The sequence below is a fragment of the Montipora capricornis genome, chromosome 6, assembly GCF_036669925.1.
Source record: "Montipora capricornis isolate CH-2021 chromosome 6, ASM3666992v2, whole genome shotgun sequence".
In the NCBI taxonomy this organism is placed as follows: Eukaryota; Metazoa; Cnidaria; class Anthozoa; order Scleractinia; family Acroporidae; genus Montipora; species Montipora capricornis.
The window spans coordinates 56688152-56707238 of NC_090888.1; the positions used below are offsets into that span (position 1 = coordinate 56688152).

Below are 19087 nucleotides of genomic sequence, written 5' to 3' on the forward strand. Positions count from 1 at the left end.
CAAGTCAAATACTCAAATAAAGGACACATTAGGTACTTCCGGTAGCTTGTTGTGCGTAATCTTGCTTACTCAGTGTGAATATAAATAACTTGTTAAGTTTCGATTCTTTCCTAAGCTCTTATTTCCTCGGTCTGTTAATTTTTTGTTTGTAATAATACATAATTATGATAGACAATTTCTGAAGGACATGATATTCAAAACATCTGAGCGTTGTAGTTGAACGACTCCACTGACTTACAGCCAAATGTTCGTTATTTACAAGTTTTATTGAATCCCTAATGTCTTACAATCCATGATCTTTTAGTCAGCATGGCATACATATACCACCTTTTCGAGAAAGGGCTCCGAATTGAATAACTCTTCGCAGCTGTAGTTTCAACTATTACTACTACTTTAACTACGATGAGGACAGAGCTACTGTGCAACCTGTGGCCTACTAGGGCTTATTTGGCAAACAAATCGCCTTAAGGACGGTGCCTACTAATTCAAAGTCAAAGGTATGAATATGCGGGAAAAGCGGATCTTAACAAGTGTTATTGAAATCCAAAAAGAAAACTGAGGGTACCCACGCATTTTACAAAGATAATTAATCAACAATATTTCTAAAAAGGTCTAAAATACAAAGCAGTGTATATGTATGGAGTTCTTTTCCAAATTGAACCTTAATTATCTCAGAAAAATGCACGGTTACGTCCTATTTTATTTTTGTATACGAAGATCACTTGCTAAGTTCTGCTTTCTCCGCATAGCTTTAAATCGCGCAAAAATATCACCCTATTAGTAAGCATTTCAATACGTCCGAAACCCGAGTATCTCGAGATGCGCAGAACGTATGCGCAATAACAATAGTAGGCAAAGTCCTTATTAACAAAACCAAACTTTCGGTTCTCGTTCCTTGCCCAAAGACGCCTGAGCATAAGAAACCAGATTTGAATTTACAACGTGACACAATAAAACAGAATGCCGGTGATTCATCGAATTTAAGACTGTAGTTGCTTCGAAGGTGTCCGATATTGAAATTCTTGCAGTCAACAAAAAATGATATTTGGGGAAACATACTATTCTTCGCGCACTAAGCAGGACAAGTGGTGTAAAATCTTTCATGGAGCAATAATGCTGACGGCAACATTGGGGCGAGGACCAGGAAAACACTGCAAGAGGGTTCCGATTATTCAAACAATTTACAACGCACCTGACATGTATAAACAAACAGGACCAAAATTCATCAAGGGTAAAAAAAAAACTGAGATCGCCCGCACTTTCTAGTGTCCAGACATTTCTAGTTATTGAGTAATGCAAGAGAGTGTTTTGAACAAAAAGCCAGGGAGTTCAGAAGTTGACAATAATCATTTTACACCTCCAGTGTTAGGGTACACCGACACAACTAGAAAAACTCAAAGATAAGGCGAATCCTCCTCACACTTGACCAACACGTGACAGTTGCGTGATACGCTTCAGTCGTCACTGGAATCGGAGTCCGTATCTTCATTTTGGTTTTGTTGACCTACAGATTAAGGAAAAACGGAGTAATTGAAACATAACTCTCTATGACGGTTGCGAGTCTGGGGCCCGTTCCTCGAAAGTCCCGAAAAGCCATTTGTGAACCTGCCAACCCCTTTTTCAGGAAAGCCGATCTTTTAACATGTTTTCAAGGTAAAAAAAAAAAGCAAACTGACTGTTAACTTTGACGACTCAAATCCTCTCCGTTCTTGAGATACAGAGGGAATTGTTACACCCGAAAATGGCCCGTAAAGTTTCGGGACTTTCGAGAAAAGTGGGCCCCTAACCCGCGTTATAGTTGTCCACCAATAGATGGTTTTTCACCTGACGTCACAGCGGCCATGTTGATGCACAGAACAACAAAGAAAAAAAGTCTTCTGGGAATTTTAGTCTATTTTAATGCAAAACATGAACTATAATAGGCCAATTTCGATATATTAAAATTCAGCTTGAAAGAAAGGTTTAGAGGACAAAGACAAGGGAAAGTGGATCATATGTCGATATTTTTCACATTCATTCCAACGTGTTTCTATCGTTTTTGTCCTCTCAGCCTCGCTATGAAGCTGAATATTGATATTTCGAAAATGGACTATTTGCTATTGTTTTGTGCACCTTCCGTCGAAAAAACGACCTTTTTTAACCAAGTGAAATACCAAGTGAGCTTTCGCGCGAAAACATGATATCTTCACAAGTGAAGATAACATGTCATCTCCAAACATGAAAAGATTACTGTTGCTATGTAATGATTTAGTATCTTAATGGTGTTTAAAAATATTTCACTCGTTCGCTTCGCTCAGTCGTGAAATATTTTTCAACACGCGAAGAGAAATTTCGTAACTCCGCGCGGCCTCTACACATTGCCTAATAACGTTTCAATGTAGGAAACGATTAGTTTAAAAATCTGGGAGAAACTACCGTGTGACTTGATTTCAGTATACAGTGTCCCCAATTAGTGCTCCAGTGCTAGAACGATTAGACACTTAAATAAATAGAGCATATTACATGGTCGCGCGGAGACACGAAATTTCTCTTCGAGTGTTGAAAAATATTTGTATATATGTAACCATAGCAACAATGATCTTGTCACGTGTGAAGAGATCATGTTTTCGCGCGAAAGCTCACTTGGTATTTCATTGGTGTTTAAATAATAAAGTTCCTTTCCTTTCCTTTCCTTTTATCCTGGCATGCGAAATGTTCACTTCCGGTTTCCGTCCGGGGCAGGTACGACGCAGCCTCTAATTTCAATGTACTCGCAGTTCAATTGTGTTAATGATTAAACTCCATTGTTTCCGAGGTATATTCTATGTGTCTATTGTTTTCTAAAGCAAACAGGACAGCCACTGTGGGGCCTGCGTCCTGACCCTGCTATGTGGATACGTACCAAATCTTGCGTGATTCAGGGAAGCGAGCATGCGTATCATGAACGAAGCAGGAACAGTGATGGTATCTCTACTCTCCTCCAACATCTTTTCATTGCGGCGAATTATCTTTAAGCAAAACAAACGAAAGAAACAATGAAGATTCCTTGTTGGGACATAATAAAAGAGAACTTGATGCATAGATACGTGCACCCACGCACTAGTTATAAAGAATTAAGCACTATTATCATTTTATTATATGTATTGCGTTCAAAGTCGTATAAACTTTAATGGGAGTAAAACTTTGTTAAATAGCTCCTTAGAATCTAACTAACCCGTCAATGCAGCATGAGGTGGGAGGCGCGGTGGCCTCATAGTTAGTGTGCTCGACTCCGGATCGAGTGGTCCGGGTTCGCGCCCTGGCCGGGTACACTGTGTTGTGTTCTTGGGCAAGACACTTTACTCTCACGGTGCCTCTCTCCACCCAGGTGTATAAATCGGTACCGGCGAATTTAATGCCGGGAGTAGCCCTGCGTTGGACTAGTATCCCATCCAGGGGGGAGTAGAAATACTCCTAGTCGCTTCATGCGACGAAAACTGGGATAAGCTCCGGCTCTGATGGGCCACTAGGCTCGCAAAAAGAATTTACCTTACCATATAGATCGTTTTCACTGTCACGCAATAAAAAAATAAATCGAAAACCATCCAGTGGAAAAAGTCAAGAATTCGTGATGTTGTAGAAGATAAATGAAGAAGGCACTTCTCCAAGTTTTAGGCCCGTGCGTTTCCCCAAACTTCAGATATTCGTCGAAATGTTTCGCAGAATTTTACAGAGCCCAGTATGAAAACGCCATGTTGGTGCACATCTGTGGTGCACCAATATGGCGGCCGGAAAATAGTGTCAACATCTGTTACTTACTTTGGCTATCTAGGCGAGTGATCATCTGTACTGAACAGACAGCTATTTACCTAAGCACTTTTCCTAATGCTTTAAATTCTAAAAAGGCTCAAAACCATGAGATAAATATATATTTCTCAATAAACTCGATCGTCGCCTCGTGTCACGCACCACTATAACTCAGAAATTCAAAATGCTCTGGTTTCCAAACGAAGCACGCTATTGAGCTTTAAAATTGCAAATGGATACAAATTTACCGCCTCTTATGCCTGATGAGGATAAAAACTTTCGTGGCTCTTTAGTTTTGGATTTTAGAAAATGATGACGTCACGTGAAAACGATCTATAGCATGATGCTCGATCGGTTTACTCATATATATTCGCTTGTAAATTGATCACTCGTAAAGTTCGCGGAGCGACCCAGTTCGAAAACGCTCAACGTCTTTTAGTGTAGGTCTACAGCGAACGAAGTGTGCGTTTGTATGTGGTTTGAGCGTATTTGGAATCATCACATTCGTTCTAACTTTTGACAACGACACCGCATTTTTGCAAGCCATCGCAAGCCATCAATTTCGTTCCCAGAAGCTGCGATCCCTTTGGTCAGCACCAGGGAGCCCAATCCGTTGGACAAGGGTAACGCAGGCCGTTAGATTTAACGCATGCGCTTTAGAGCCTCAATAGCGATTTGTGACTGAACGGAGACTGAACGTGGAAAACGAAGCCCAATTTATAGCCCAGGCCTCCTACGCACTGCCTGGGTAAAAATTGGGATGGTTACTTCATTTACGACGACCCGCAACCGACCTGGCGGCGACCTCCGATTTATGGAACAAAGTTATAGCCTCATCAAAACGAGCTGCAAATCCCAGTAACGACTCCTGATGGATTTCGAAAGCCTTTCGTAACTTTTAAGAAGTTTCTTGGTGAAAAAAAATTTTCCTCGATTAAGTAAACGAAACTTTCAAAACAGTTTGTACGATTAATGAAATACGGACGATATAGAAGTTTTTTAAAAAATTGCCTGGTGTTAAATTCCCCGACAGAAATTTTCTTGCTATTGTGGGGGGCCGCAATCGTTGCGAAAAGTAAAACTCGGTTCTGTTTACCGAAAAGCTTCCCGCAACGCTGCAACAAACGTGTCGAAGGTTTCGTAATGCAACATCGTTATTCCTGTAAGTTGTGTCGCTACGTTTTGAGACAAATCATGAAAATTTTCTTTTGACCTCATGGGAACATCGTGGTAGACAAGGGTTGCAAAAATAATTGCTAGAGACGATAAGTTAGTTAGTTCGGAAGGATACTTCAACTGAAAAATCAGAGTCGTAGAAAGGTTTCCATCCTACGACCTCCGTAACACCCGTTTGCATTCCATCATTAGGGCCCTAGTTTAAGCACGCGAAGTTTTTGCGCCACGGACGGTAACCGGAAATGAACAATTTGCTTGCCAGGACAGTAGCGTCTCCTAGAATTTCTCCCTAATCATCTCTAATGGAGGAAAGATACTTAGCCAAATAAAGGTGGTATTGACAAGACAAGTTAAAAGGGAAAAAACCTCACTTCCGGTTGCTGTCCGTGGCTCTAAAACGTCGAGTGCTTAAAACTCCCTACTTTGAGGCGTATGACACCGTAGCGCCCGTAGACCCAAGGACACTTTGTAAATCCATTCATTTCAGAAGCTTCATGAACAGCTTCGTTCCCAAGACGTTCTTGTAACTCAGTGGGTAGCGAATCGTCCGACCTGTGTCACGGAAGTTGTAGGTTCGAATCCTGCCTGTGATTTTCACTTGTCCTTTCGCCCGTTACCTAGCAACCAGCTTCTCATTCCTCTCACGGGCACATGACACGGTTAACAGCAATACTGAGTTGCATACTGAAATGACTGCGAGAGGCACTGCCCCTTGGAACTCTTGTCAACAATAGACTCGAAACGTGAGAACTTCCATCGCGATGACATTGTGAGACACGGCCTTAATTTAACTTTGAGCCATAGGGATAATTTTCAGTGGGGACGAAGCCATTCGCAAGAGCGGAATACGCAAACAAAGCCAGATACCACACGGCTCATTACAACTTCTAATTTAACTGGACCAGTGTATGACACGGCTCTATTGCGTTTAGGATAAAGCGTCTGTGTAGGCTTCCTGTGCTTAGGTTAGCATTGCCACAAAAAAAAATAAAAAACTAGTCTTTAAATGTCAACATAGATGAAAAAAAATTCTCAGTTTACTTTACAAAATAAAATCCGCGGAAGGTTAGTCCTCAGATAAACCTACAACAGCTTAGTACCTACCTCTTCTTTATCAACAGGTTCCCTGGCTTCCCTACCCGTTGGTGTCCATATTTTGATATCGTAGTCTATTCCACTTGAGGCCAGAACTGTGAAAAGGATGGAGCGTTCTTTTAAACACACATCTCTTTCAAATCATTTTCAAAGGGGTGCCACCCAACTAGTTTAGCTTTAAGGTTATTTCGAGTGACCAGTTACTGTATTTACGTTAGTCTTCGTATAACAATTGTAATTTCTTTGCAACATATATACCGTACATTACATTTGTGGACATGTAAGTACTTGTTAGTTTGAAGGATTTATTGCGCGTGATCGTCTTATGTTTCTTCAACCCATGGCTTCCCGAGATACCCAAGTTCAAAAAGAAAAAGAAACAGAAAGAGAATAAAAAGAAGCCACCAAATCTAAAAATTTATAGCGTCGAAGTACCGGACGTGAAATTGTAAACAACCGAACGAAACGCCCGGCCTCCGGCCTCAAACGAAAACCCTGCCAATAGGCTTTAAATCTTATTATCGATGCATTCGTTTTTCGCTGCCTTAGATCACATTTGCCGCGACAGTTAGCGGAGCGTTTAAGTAAAAAAAATCACAAAGTGGATCAAAATCAGCCAATCACAAAATACCAAAATCTAGACGAGACTAGATCTCGGGGAATAGCATGATCAATAGAGTCGAATGCTGCTGATAGGTCTCATAAGACTAATGCGACTTTCTTTTTTCACCAATAGGCCATGCAATACCGTTTTGGACACGAAGTGAGGCAGTCTCAGTACTAAAGAATTTCCCATAGGCGGACTGGACACAAGGGAACGGTGCGTTATTCACAAAAAAAGGGAATTTAAGCATGCGACATTTTTGAGCCACGGACGGCAAGCGGAAGTGAGCTGTTTTCCATTTTAACTCGTCTTTTCACTACCAGCTTTATATTGCTAAATATCTTTCCTCCATTAGAGATGATTAGGTTAAAAATCTGGGAGCCACTTCCGTCCTGGAATGCGAACCGGTCATTTCCGGTTGCCGTCCGCGGCTCAAAAACGTCGCGTGCTTAAACTCCCTATACTCTCCTCTTTGTTAAGCAACGATCCGCTCGATAATACGCGTTCGAGTCGATGCAAGGGATTTCTTACTTGGGTCATACGGATGCGGTTGTACGCAGTTCACCACATGCTTGTCACCCTGGAGTATCATGACCAGTTCCGCACTGTACTTGTCCCAAATAAAGATGCGCCCGCAATCGCTGCCACTGAGCACAAAGTCCTCTCCCCAGAAGTTGGCTTCCTTTATCTGAAAAGAGCAACATTATGAACACAAACAGGATATGGAAAATTTGCGACGGTTTCGATGCAAGGGCGCACGATTCGAACGCTCCACCAATATTCAGTTGCCAGTGTATTTTTTTCGATTTTCAGGTCATCACAGTTAGAAACATTACTTCAGCAGTAACGATATCGGTTCAATGCTCTGCAGATTGAGCTAACAAGCCACCTTGGGGCTAGTCGAAACGAGAACATGTTTCTTTCTGCAATTCGAATACGTGTTTTTCATGCAGATTCCCCCACCCCCACGTTACTTTGTTTCCAAAAGCGACTTCGGGAAGGTTTTGAGCGGTTTGTCATCCTGCAGTAAAACCACATCTTGGTACTCAAAGCAAACGCCAGGATCATGGCTTGTACTCTTTTCCCACAGTTTCCATTTATCATTTAATGATTTGCCATTTACCTCAAATGGTTAATCTGAATTTGCCAAAAGCAGCCGAAGGGGCTCTCGTCTTTCAGTTTATCCTCCCGTTTACCCGTTTACTATAGGGGTGGGTTTTGTCTCGGACGGCCAACATAGCTACAATCTTTGTAGTTGACGGATAGGGAAACTTGCCAAACGAGAACGTTTTTCAAACACTTAGCATTACAACAATAAATCATGCAGCCATTTCCTCTGAATCTATCCCCAACTCCCTGATTCAACGTTGATGAGGCAATTTTCTGCACCCTGAAAACGTCGTAATGAGAGGATGGTTTGAAGAATGGGAGGGGAGGAGGGGGTGATGCCTAAATGCACCTCGACGAAAGAAACATCCAAAATAAAGACAAAGATTGTAGCCTAGTTTGATTTTTTAAGAGATACAACAGCCTTGCCTGAAGTCATTTCTGTGTTATCAAAGACCCCAAAAGCTCATGATCTGAACATCCATTCCCACACAAATAAAGTTGCTCAATCTTTTAACTTTCAATAGGCAACTCACCATAGTTCTTGCATTGCGATGGCCCTTAAAAACTCTGGTCATTTCTGGTATCCAAACACCTTGTTCGTCACTCGGCTGGGTGGATATCTTAGCTTTCTTATGAAGTCTATAAACGCGCTGAATTCGAGTAGCTGCAGCGGATTTTTCGTATTCAGATTCATCATCTGGACTAACTTCCATGTTTCTTGAACTGCCTATCTCCTCACCAAGCGTGGGCTCCGCGCGTGTACGCACGTGGCTAGTCTCTTGCGTGGATTCTGAAGAAGATTTAACCTCATCGGCGTGAGATTCATTTGAACCACTACAACTCGCAACTGTAACATTCCCTAATGATTCCGCCTTTCTGGCGTTTTTAGTCCTTTTGTGCGGCCTGTTTTGGTCCCCAGCCAAACTATTTACAGTAGACGAGCCAACTTGAATATTACGTCGTTCTCTTTTCGACGCAAGATCGGGAGCGCTTTGGCTCCTCCGATCGTTAACGGCTGTATTTTCGTTTTCAGCCACATTCATCGAAGTGGGTGTAAAAGCCTGTAAACTTTGTTGCCTCGATAAGGCGAACCCGCCTACGAACGTTATCGTTCCATTACTAGAAGAAGAATCACTTGCTGCGTTCGCTGATGAAGAAATTCGCGGAACGTATTCTTGTCCCTCCTCGGAATGCGGAATAAGCCCTACAGAAGTGGTACCAGAGGTGTTACAACTACCACCGTGTGCTCCCTGCGCTTTTCTATCGCTAATGTCTTGATTCACCGCAGGGTCAGAGTCTATTTCAATAGACGATTCACCACCTGACGAACTAAATATAAGACCTTCTCGGCTACGCAATTCTTCGGAACTTGGTTCGTGACTTTGGCGCCTTCTCGGTTCCTCACCGAATACACCAGAATTACCACTCGATTCCGAAGAACTACTGGATAAATACGTTGGTGAAGACGTCACAGACGACGACGACGACGACGAGGTAGACGACACCGAAGCTGATCGGGAAGACGACGTCCGCGCTCTGTGACGCTGACCAGCACGAAACGATTCTTCAAGCCAGCGCGCAAACATATCAGACATGCGCTGCATCAGGGAACTTTCAGGGGAGGGATGTTCGCTTTCGGGCCTGGCATTGGGTCCAGTGTCTGACCAGTCACCGCGAAGGCGCAGACGCTTGAGCGGAGGTACATTTCGGTGACCGTTGCTTCCGTTGGAGTAACCGTTGTCTGAGCCACTGTCCTGAAAACTACGGTGCTGTTTTGTGCCTTGTAAAGCGAAGAGATACACATAATCTGCACAGTAACTGACCAAGAGCTCACTTCCATCAGGACTGTTGAAAAAAAAATTGTCGCGTTGAGAAAAAGTGTTACGTGTGGGGCTGGGGTTAAGATTCATCATCGCCTTTAGTATATTTGCGAATGGCAATTTCAATTCTAGCAGTATAGCAGCATGGCTGTCACTGGAACATAATAATTTAATGGCATGACGTTGGCGCGTAGCTTTGTGGTAGAGAATCCGAATTAGTAATCGGAAGGTCATAAGTTTGACCGCTGTTTGCGCATTCGGATTTTACAATGTATGCGAGTATCCCAAGTCATTATTGAATAAGAATTCTCCTTAAACGTTTTCTTCCGTAATACTGTGGCACACGGAAAGAAGTTCAAGTATATGTTAGGCAGTTATAGCTGAGACATTCCGTTTCATAACCAGTTGTATTTTGTTATATTGTTTCTTCCATCTTCATATTATCAAGAACAGTTACTGAAGGGGTCTAACCAATCTCATCTTTAGGGTGCAGGGATGGCTTAGGGGTGAGAACACTCGCCTCCCACCAATGTGACCCGGGTTCGATTTCCAGACTCAGCGTCATATGTGGGTTGAGTTTGTGGGTTCTCTACTCTTCACCAAGAGGATTTTCTCCGGGTACTCCAGTTTTCCCCTCTCCTCAAAAACCAATATTTGATTTGCATTGATTTGTTTATTTCAGTTTACAGTGTCCCCAGCTCCAGCGCTAGAACAACTAGACACTTAAACAAAATTCTTTTCCTTTCCTTTCATTCCTTTTGGACTTTAAAATTAACAGAATGACCCAAGTACCTACCTAACAAGAGAATCTCACCGCACAGGAGGGTTGCAGTTAACTTCATTTTTCGCCACGAGGAAGACACATGCAACTAGTCAAGGAGTTTTATTCGCATGCGTATCTTTTGCAGTGAGTTGGTTGGTTACGAATCCGGCCTCCTGGTTGCAAGATGACCGAAATTTCCTCGGAATTGAAATTTACAGTGTACTAAGATTAAGGTAGGAAGTGACATAGAAGAAAAGTAACTCACTTTTTGGGAAATAAAACCTGATTAGTAAAGGAAAAAGGAAAGGAACTTTATTTAAGTGTCTAGTCGTTCTAGCGCTGGAGCGCTAATTGGGGACACTGTAAACTGAAATGAACAATGAAAGTAAATCAAGTCAAATGTTGATTTTTGAGGAGAGGGGAAACCGGAGTACCCGGAGAAAACCTCTCAGTGCAGAGTAGAGTCCGGGAATCGAACCCGGGCCACGTTGGTGGGAGGCAAGTGCTCTCACTACTGCGTCATCCCTGCACCCCAAACTCAATGAAAGCTTGATTTTAGCTCATTTCCATGGTTAAATGACAAGCCGCATCATTCCCCATACCCGATTATCTTTCCTTTCTCTGACAGCACAAGCAATATTTAATGACAATGAAAAAGGAACATACACAATCTACCTGTAAGAAAGGGACGTAACCCTGCAAGTCCTGTCACTGAGTGAGTCAGGTCTGAACTGACAGAACATGCCATGCATCTTGTTAGAACTGCTGCTGCTTAATGCTCGCCTGTCAAAAACACGAACTGTGCTGTCTTCACAGCCCAAACCCAGGTGGTAGGGCATGATAGGGTTCAAGTTTATGGAAGTTACTGCTTTACCGCAGTCAATAAGAATATCCTGTTAGAGACACAAACGAACATGATTACCTTTGTTCCATAAATCAGAGACTACTAAATGGCCATACACTGTATGTATAGCTGTACAGTCTAAATAAATTCTCATATTTTAATGAGAACAAACTATCCAATCATAAATTGGGTGAGTTGCTTTAAAATATTACAGATCATACTCGTACAATGTATTTGCTATTTTGTATGTACTGTATGACTGAGAATGAAACTATTTCTGGCTCTGTAGGCTGTACAAAAGAACCTGCAAGGAATAAGCCGGTGTATGCCTTTCAGGTGGCAGATCACGTAGTCTGTGCTCATAATATCATAAATAGCATTAAAGCCATTGAAACTTGTACCATACCTCCTTGCATTCTCGACACAAGCACTTTGTTTTTGTTCTGAGGTCAAACTGCCTGACAGTACCATCCTCACCACAACTTAAGAATGTATTGGGGTCCCCAGGGGTTGTTATCACCTGAAGTATTAATTAAGATTATCACAAACAGGACAAGTCCAAGCAATCTTTTAATTCATAACTAAGTAAAGTACGATCATCCGGATGAGTGTGGTCCTGAGAAGGACTGTTTGAGATGACATTGACTGACGTCTCGACAACCTGAGTGGAAGTCATCTTCAGAGTCAAGTGATTTGTGTAACGTTAGTAGATACTATAAGAACTCTGGTCGTAGATGTCATTGGTCGACTTATTCGTGATGTTATGGGTCAACTGTCAGTTGAGCCTATGTAATTGGCTGTGAAGACTAAACAGTGATTGGCGCATTTCAATCCGTTTATAGGTCAATTGTGGCTTGCGCGTGCACATTTTCCCGTGCTTTGTGTCGGCTACGTGTAATTACTTTGAGTTTTGATTGGGTTGCTGGATTGTCTCCACCCTTTTTGATTGGCCAAAGTAATTAATTTGGTTTTGGTTTTACGACACTCGATTGAAACTCGCTCTATTAAAAGAAAAGAAATAAAAATCCCCTCTCTGTCCCTATGGATTTCAAAGTAATTATTTCGTGGTCCGAACTAATTACACTACAATCAGTAGCGTAAAACATTAAAGATCGCAATTTCAAGGGGAAGCTTCTCGTTGAGGACCATACACATTATTTACTTTACATACAGTCATCTATTACTATTATTACGGTATTGCTATGTAACATCACAGGCATATTATTATTATTATTATTATTATTATTATTATTATTATTATTATTATTATTATTATTATTATTTCACACCACTAGTTGTATCAGTGGTCACGTATCCCTTGGTCATCAAGCTATTTCCTATAGCCTTAGGTGCCCAGGGTCCTTCTTAAGATCTTTGCTGTTCCCAACAAGCAGGCTTTCTGGAGTAAGTTCAAGATCCCAGGTGTTCCTATCTTAGTAACCCACATCATCAAGTTATTATTATCATCATCATCACCACCACCATCACCATCATCATCATCACCATCATCATCATCATCATCATCATCATCATCATCATCATCATCATTCTAATCTCACACCACTAGTTACATGTATCCCCAGGTCATCAAGCTATTTCCTATCCTATATAACCTTAGGTGTCTAGGGTCCTTCTTAAGTTCTTTGTTGATCTTTGCTGTTCCCAATAAGCAGGCTTTCTGGAATAAGTTCAAGATCCCAGGTGTTCCTATCTTAGTAAACCACATCATCAAGTTTTTGGTCACTGCCCCAAGTGCCCCAATTACAATTGGAACAACAGATACGCTTTTACAGTTCCACATCTTTTGTATTTCAACTTTTAAATCCTGGTACAAGTAGTGGTCGATCTTCTCTCGGTCTTTTTCTACAATTCGGGTATCAAAAGGACATGCCACATCAATGATTTGGCATGCTCTGCTCGCCTTTTCCAGTACGACTATATCGGGCCTGTTATGTTCTAAATGATGGTCTGTTTGAATAATTTCTGAAATCCCATAGTAACTTCACTTGGTCGTTTTCCATCACTGCCTCTGGAGAATGATCGTACCAGGTGTCGTTGCAATGCAGATCGTTATTTCTTTATTATTGTTGTTATTATTATTATTATTGTTATTGCTATTGTTATTGTTGTTGTTGTTGTCATTGTTATTATTATTATTATTACTATTATTATTGTCATTAAGATGCAAGCCTTCAAAGGATTCTAGTGAGCCTTACCTCATAAGTAGTGCCAGCATGACAGTCAAACGGAAACTGACCATAAGTTGATTCCCTGTCAAGATCTGTGAAGTGAATCATTCCATTGCCAGCACACGACACTATCTGTTTGTTGAAATGCAGGAAGAGGCAAGGGAAATTATCTATTATTTTTCTACATGTACATGATCACACAAAACCCACTATTTTCATGCTCTTTAACCCATTGACTCCCGGGGGTTTCCCATTGAAGAGTAAAATCGTCTGGCGTTAGACAGAGTAAAATACTACAATGTAAGTATAGCCAGTTTAGGGGCATGTTTAGGGGCCGGTTTAGGGATGAAAGGATTAATTAATAGAACATAATTATTTTTTTAGTGGGTGATTAATAGTACCAGTAATATTAAGTCAATGATGCAATGAGAATATCCACAAACTTGTTTTAAAAAGTTTGAATTTTACTTACCCATCTGTCCCCTGAACAAGGCAAAAATTTTGCACTGAAAATATTTGCTCGGTGACCAGATCTGATGGAATGCACCAGCTGAGAAGGAAAAAACACACTTCATTGTAAGCACATGAAATTCTGAAGTACTCATTGAAAAGCAAAAGGTGGCATACTGTGGCATATTGGTTAGGGCACTGTTTAACTTTTGCATGCTGAATCTCACGTTAAAATTCCACTCTTAGTAAAACTTCAACTTGTGCTTGATGGTCTTACTGTACATGTAAATCTAATTCCACCACACTAAATGTAAGCAGACAAATAACAGTATTGAGTAAGCCATCTCATTTGGTATTGTGGAAGGTTAAAGATACTCATTCATTAATAAAAAACGCTAATTGCTAAACAAAAAACATTATTTAAAAAATATTTGAAAAAATACAAACTAGGTTACACTGGTGGTTTAAAAGGGAACATTTTTTATTGTAATATATCATCTTTTAAACCACCAGTGTAACCTAGTTTGTATTTTTTCAAATATTTTTTAAATGTGCTCACCTGGTGACAAACCCAGTTTTAAAAAAAACATTATGTTATTGTACATGTAGATACACTGTACCCCACAGTTCAAGTTAGCTTGAGAGTAGGTACTTTTAATAACCACAATGGTTTATTATCAGTTTGTCCAAAATACATTGGCTCTTCATCTGATAAAACTATGCTATATTAACTAGAATCTATATGTATCTAACCTTAATATTTACACAAAATTAATGATGTACATGTACACTACCTTAATCCTACTATAATGTGATAAAGTTAACTAGAAAATGTAATGGTCAAGCTAACCACCCAACACTACGAAAGAAGGCAGCGATTCTTTAAGAGTTCAATCGTCTGCTTTGAAAAAGACCTGAAGTTGTTACAGGATTTAATCGCAGGCGGTAGGGCATTGAACAAAGACGCAGCGCAGTCCTGGAAAGTGTGTGATGTACGTGGGATGGTTATGTTCACATACACGTAGCATCCTGTCACAAAACTTGCACCTGAGTATTCTACAGTATGCGCTGTAGTCGCTTCAACAAAATTAATGCTGTGTTAATGGATAGAATACAGTGTCACAATAGTCAAGTCAAGATAGAACAAGGCTTTTTGGCCAAATGCTTTCTAAGATTGGCAAGCACCCCATAGTAAGATGATGCAAGGCACTTAGCGTGCTCGTCCCAGCTCAAGTTCTCATTTACGTGGACACCAAGCAGCTTGGTTGTTTTCACTAGTTTGAGATTCTTACCCCCTGCAGACAAATTTAGTGAGCGCTATGGCAAATTATGATGTGAAGACATTTGTCTTGTTGATACGTGTAGCAACACGCATTTAGTTTTCTCTGGATTAAGCGCTAAATTGGATTCTTGTGACCAGCTGCTCAGGTTAATGAGAGTCTCATTAATTCCTGTTTTCTGACTGTTGAGTAACTGTACAAGGTAGTATCATACCCATATTGTACATGTTGTGTTGACGAAGGGATGGTAGCCTTCAGGTCTGTGACATAAAGATTGAAAATCATGGGACCGAGAATGGAATTGAAGCTAGATCACAAATTACTTATTCCAAAAATGAAAAAAGATTGGGTGGGTCACCAACTTTGTTTTGGAGAAAAAGGCAAGACCTGGAAATTTCTCCCCGCCATTTTTGTCGCCATAAGATCTTAACTAATGCTTGCAGTAATGCGTGACATGTTACAGTCGCGTTACCTGCGCAGTAAAAGTTGCGCACAAACAATAAGCGTGGACGTCCTTAACCAATTGACTCCTAGGGGTTCCCCATTGACGAGTAAAATCGTCTGCTGTTAGACGGTCTGGCCGGTTCAGGCCGGTTTGGGTGTCAAAGGGTTAAACATGTATACTCTCCCCAAGATGTACATGAAGTCATTTTTAATAACAAAAATAAACATTTTAACACAAAAACCAGCCGAGTTGTTGCTGTCTACTGGGTCAAATTAAATTGTGACCTCATTCCAATATTTACATTGTACTTTTATGATCTATGATCATGGAGGGCCGTGGGTTCAAATCCCATCTGGTGCTCGGATTCTTACGAGTTCCCAATGGCTTCTAAATTTCATTATTTTTATTTGTGTATATCATTCTCACATTTGCTCACTTGGATATGCTTTCAGGTGACTGTGCGATGCAGTTACAGGTATGAGCTACATGTACAGGTGTACAGTGTATGCTGTCAGTCTATAGTTGACTCTGTAGCTGTGTGATGCAGCTCGAGTCAAAGACCCACATTTCACCCTTGCTCACCATAGAGTCTCCAGTAGCTCAATTGGTTAGAGCACAGAGGGTCGTGGATTTGAATCCCATCTGGGGCTCGGATTTTTCCGAATTCACAATAGGTTCTACATTTCATTTAATTTGTGTGATCTAAAAGCCCACTGAAAATCATCTTTTGAAAAATACTGAAACCAATTTCCATTACATGTATAAATGTGAAAGTTTCATACTTTACGACAAATCATTCTGAGTGCCATAGTTAAGCGAGTCAAGTTCAATATAAATAATACTACACATTGAAAATGTCTAAAAAATAATTCACAACTCATTTACAGGGGTTTCATTTAGTATTTTGCAACTGGGGACTGTTAATGGTTTTTTTGCAAGTGCTGTAGATGAAACAGTAAAGAAATGTCAGGGAAAGGCAGTGTTCACAGCTGGTTAATTTGTAAACAAATAAATGTAAAAATTTTAACTCAGTTGAAAAACCTTTCTATTGGTTGGTCTGTATATATTAAGCCGGTAGTCATCAGCTCCAGATAGCAGCAATTCCCCACTTTCATTCCACGCTATACTGTTAACCTGAAAGGGTTAATAAAACCCATACATTAAAATTATACCCATTTATTTGTCAAAGATAATTTATATGGCAGACACATACACAGTATTTGAACTTAATGAGAGAGAATCATGTTGAGATGAGTACAATGATCTGGAACCTTAACATGAGTAAAGATTCTTGCTTTCCATGACACCATAGCAGCAAGTCAGCATCCCTAAACAAGCAAATGCCAGCCACACTGGTGCCCTAGTCCAATCCATTAGGAATAATATTGAGGGTTGGCCAAACCATAAGTTGTCATACATTGTGTAGGCCTTAACTTATTGACAGAAAAAGGAATGTAATAAAATTAATATTTGATGCTTAAGCTTTGTCATGCGAAAGTGAAAAAAAAATTGGAATGTTTGAGATCTAGTGGAGATAAAAAATTGGAAATTGGAGATTTTAACCATACATGTATATGTGCATAAAAATTAATATGCTGGAAGGTATTCAAAGAAAATAAAGAAAATCCATTGCTTTAAAAGAGTGAAATTCTACATTCATAAGTAGATGTTTTCCCAAAAAATTATGACTGACAGTCATTAATTCAATCCTTACTTAGTGTCCTGGTTTTGAGGCATCATAAAAATAATTAGTGACAAAAATAATAAACAAAAGGACAAGTGAAATACTGTATTTACCCGTGTATGTATAAGTCAAGCTTTTATGGCCTCAAAAGGAGCTCCAAAAATCGCCCTCGACTTATACACGGGTCAAAGATTTAGAGCCAAGTTCCAGCCAAATAATTTATTCAAAATTAACATAATAATGTTATCTTGGGCATAACGAACGCAGTGGACAAAAGACTTCAAAATGAATGTAAGCAATTCCAGTTGAAATGAAAAAAGATTTGTCCAACTCTAAATGTTAAAGATACTCACTAGCACAAATATGAAATAGACACTGGGAATTTTCGTTTACCAAAGGCTTTTCTGTTTCTTCAAATAAAACATGATCATTCAACTGCTTAGTAACCTGGCATACTACCTCATGTTTGCGTTTGATTGCGTGCAAGCATCGTCACTCGCATTGCCTGAAAAATAATTCTGGTTGGCAATGATTGTTTTTTATTCTCTACACAAACCTGGCTGATTTAAATGCTTTGCAAACTTTGTAGTGTTTGGTTTATGAGTTTTCTGTTTTGTTTGTCATGTGAGATATTATAAATCGAGGACCAATTAAACCTTGCCCAATTCGCACCATTTTTGAAGTTATTTTCAAAGAATGACTCCTGATTCTGTGATGTTGTGCTTATCCTCTAAAGCCCTTTATCCTTGAGCAACGAAACAGGTTAGTTTGAGGATTACATGTTCGGTTTTCTGAGAACTTTTTCGAAACTCAAGGACAAAATGCCCTCATATACAACAACTGCTGAACCACAAAACTATTAAGCGCTAGAGGCCTTGATTTTTTTGTGTATCCACAGTTCCGGAAATCGCAGAATACAAGATCAGTATCCCATGAACATTTAACAAAGAAATTAAGGAATTGCTTTTTTTTCCATCAAAAATGGGGGGTCGACTTATACATGGGATCGACTTATGCACGGGTAAATATGGTAGTTTAAATGATTTCATATGTATCGTTAACCAATATCAACAAGAAGATGACTAGGTTGACCAAGTTTTGTTAAGTTTCCTGGAATGATATCCAGACAGCAATCTGTCAGAGTTTGCCAAAATTGGAAGAATAAATTTATTGTAATTTGATTTATCTCAAGATCACCATTTCTTTGAACATTTCATGGATTAATTATAATGGTGAGTTGTTCCCTCTCGTATGCAGGAATCCCCAAAGTCTTCATTCATAAACAAATTTACCACAGAAAGTTAACACAGCAAATATTAAATTAATAAGAACAACAACAACAACCAGTACATTGTATCTTTAAAACATATGTACATGTACCACTGAATTCCAAAATTGATTAAAACTAACAAATCACACTTGTTACTTCTACAAACTTACACAGCCTTCATGTCCTGTCAGAGTGGTTTCCTTCTGCAAGCACTGCACCAGGTATTTACTTCCTTTAATTGAGCATGAAAATTAATAACTACAGTATTGTGACGAAGGGTAACACAGTGTGCACTGTATAAAATAATGTACAGGAGGCTTAAGTTGCCATTTAGAGATCTTCTTACTTTCACAGGCATTGGAGGAATTGAATATGCACCATACAGTGTACATGTACAAATGTACACGGTCAAGTTTGAAGTAGACGTACAGAACTTGCTGTTCGGTTCGTCTGTAGTAGGAGTAGGGGTAAAAAGATCAAATAAACGAACTCATATACAAGAACGAGGAAGGCAAAAAAGTTATGTACTCTGGTGACTCGGTGACTCAGTTAAAAAAGAGACTTGAAAACAAGGAAGATTTTGGTAGCTCGA

At 40.1% G+C, this 19087-nt stretch overlaps 1 protein-coding gene across 1 annotated transcript in view; it reads right to left on the bottom strand.

Annotated features, from left to right (window-relative positions):
• Window positions 1–247: 247 nt before the first annotated feature.
• LOC138052578 (DDB1- and CUL4-associated factor 6-like) overlaps window positions 248–19087 on the bottom strand; it is a 19234-nt gene continuing 394 nt past the window's right edge. The window contains exons 2-12 of the mRNA XM_068899114.1: window positions 18666–18727; window positions 16583–16675; window positions 13839–13916; window positions 13394–13498; window positions 11584–11697; window positions 11009–11226; window positions 8284–9595; window positions 7172–7328; window positions 6046–6131; window positions 2882–2987; window positions 248–1504 (exon numbers count right to left, since the gene is read on the bottom strand). Of these exons, the coding sequence (XP_068755215.1) occupies window positions 1455–1504; window positions 2882–2987; window positions 6046–6131; window positions 7172–7328; window positions 8284–9595; window positions 11009–11226; window positions 11584–11697; window positions 13394–13498; window positions 13839–13916; window positions 16583–16675; window positions 18666–18727 (2381 nt within the window). The 3' untranslated portion in view covers window positions 248–1454. The remainder of the gene's footprint in view (window positions 1505–2881; window positions 2988–6045; window positions 6132–7171; window positions 7329–8283; window positions 9596–11008; window positions 11227–11583; window positions 11698–13393; window positions 13499–13838; window positions 13917–16582; window positions 16676–18665; window positions 18728–19087) is intronic.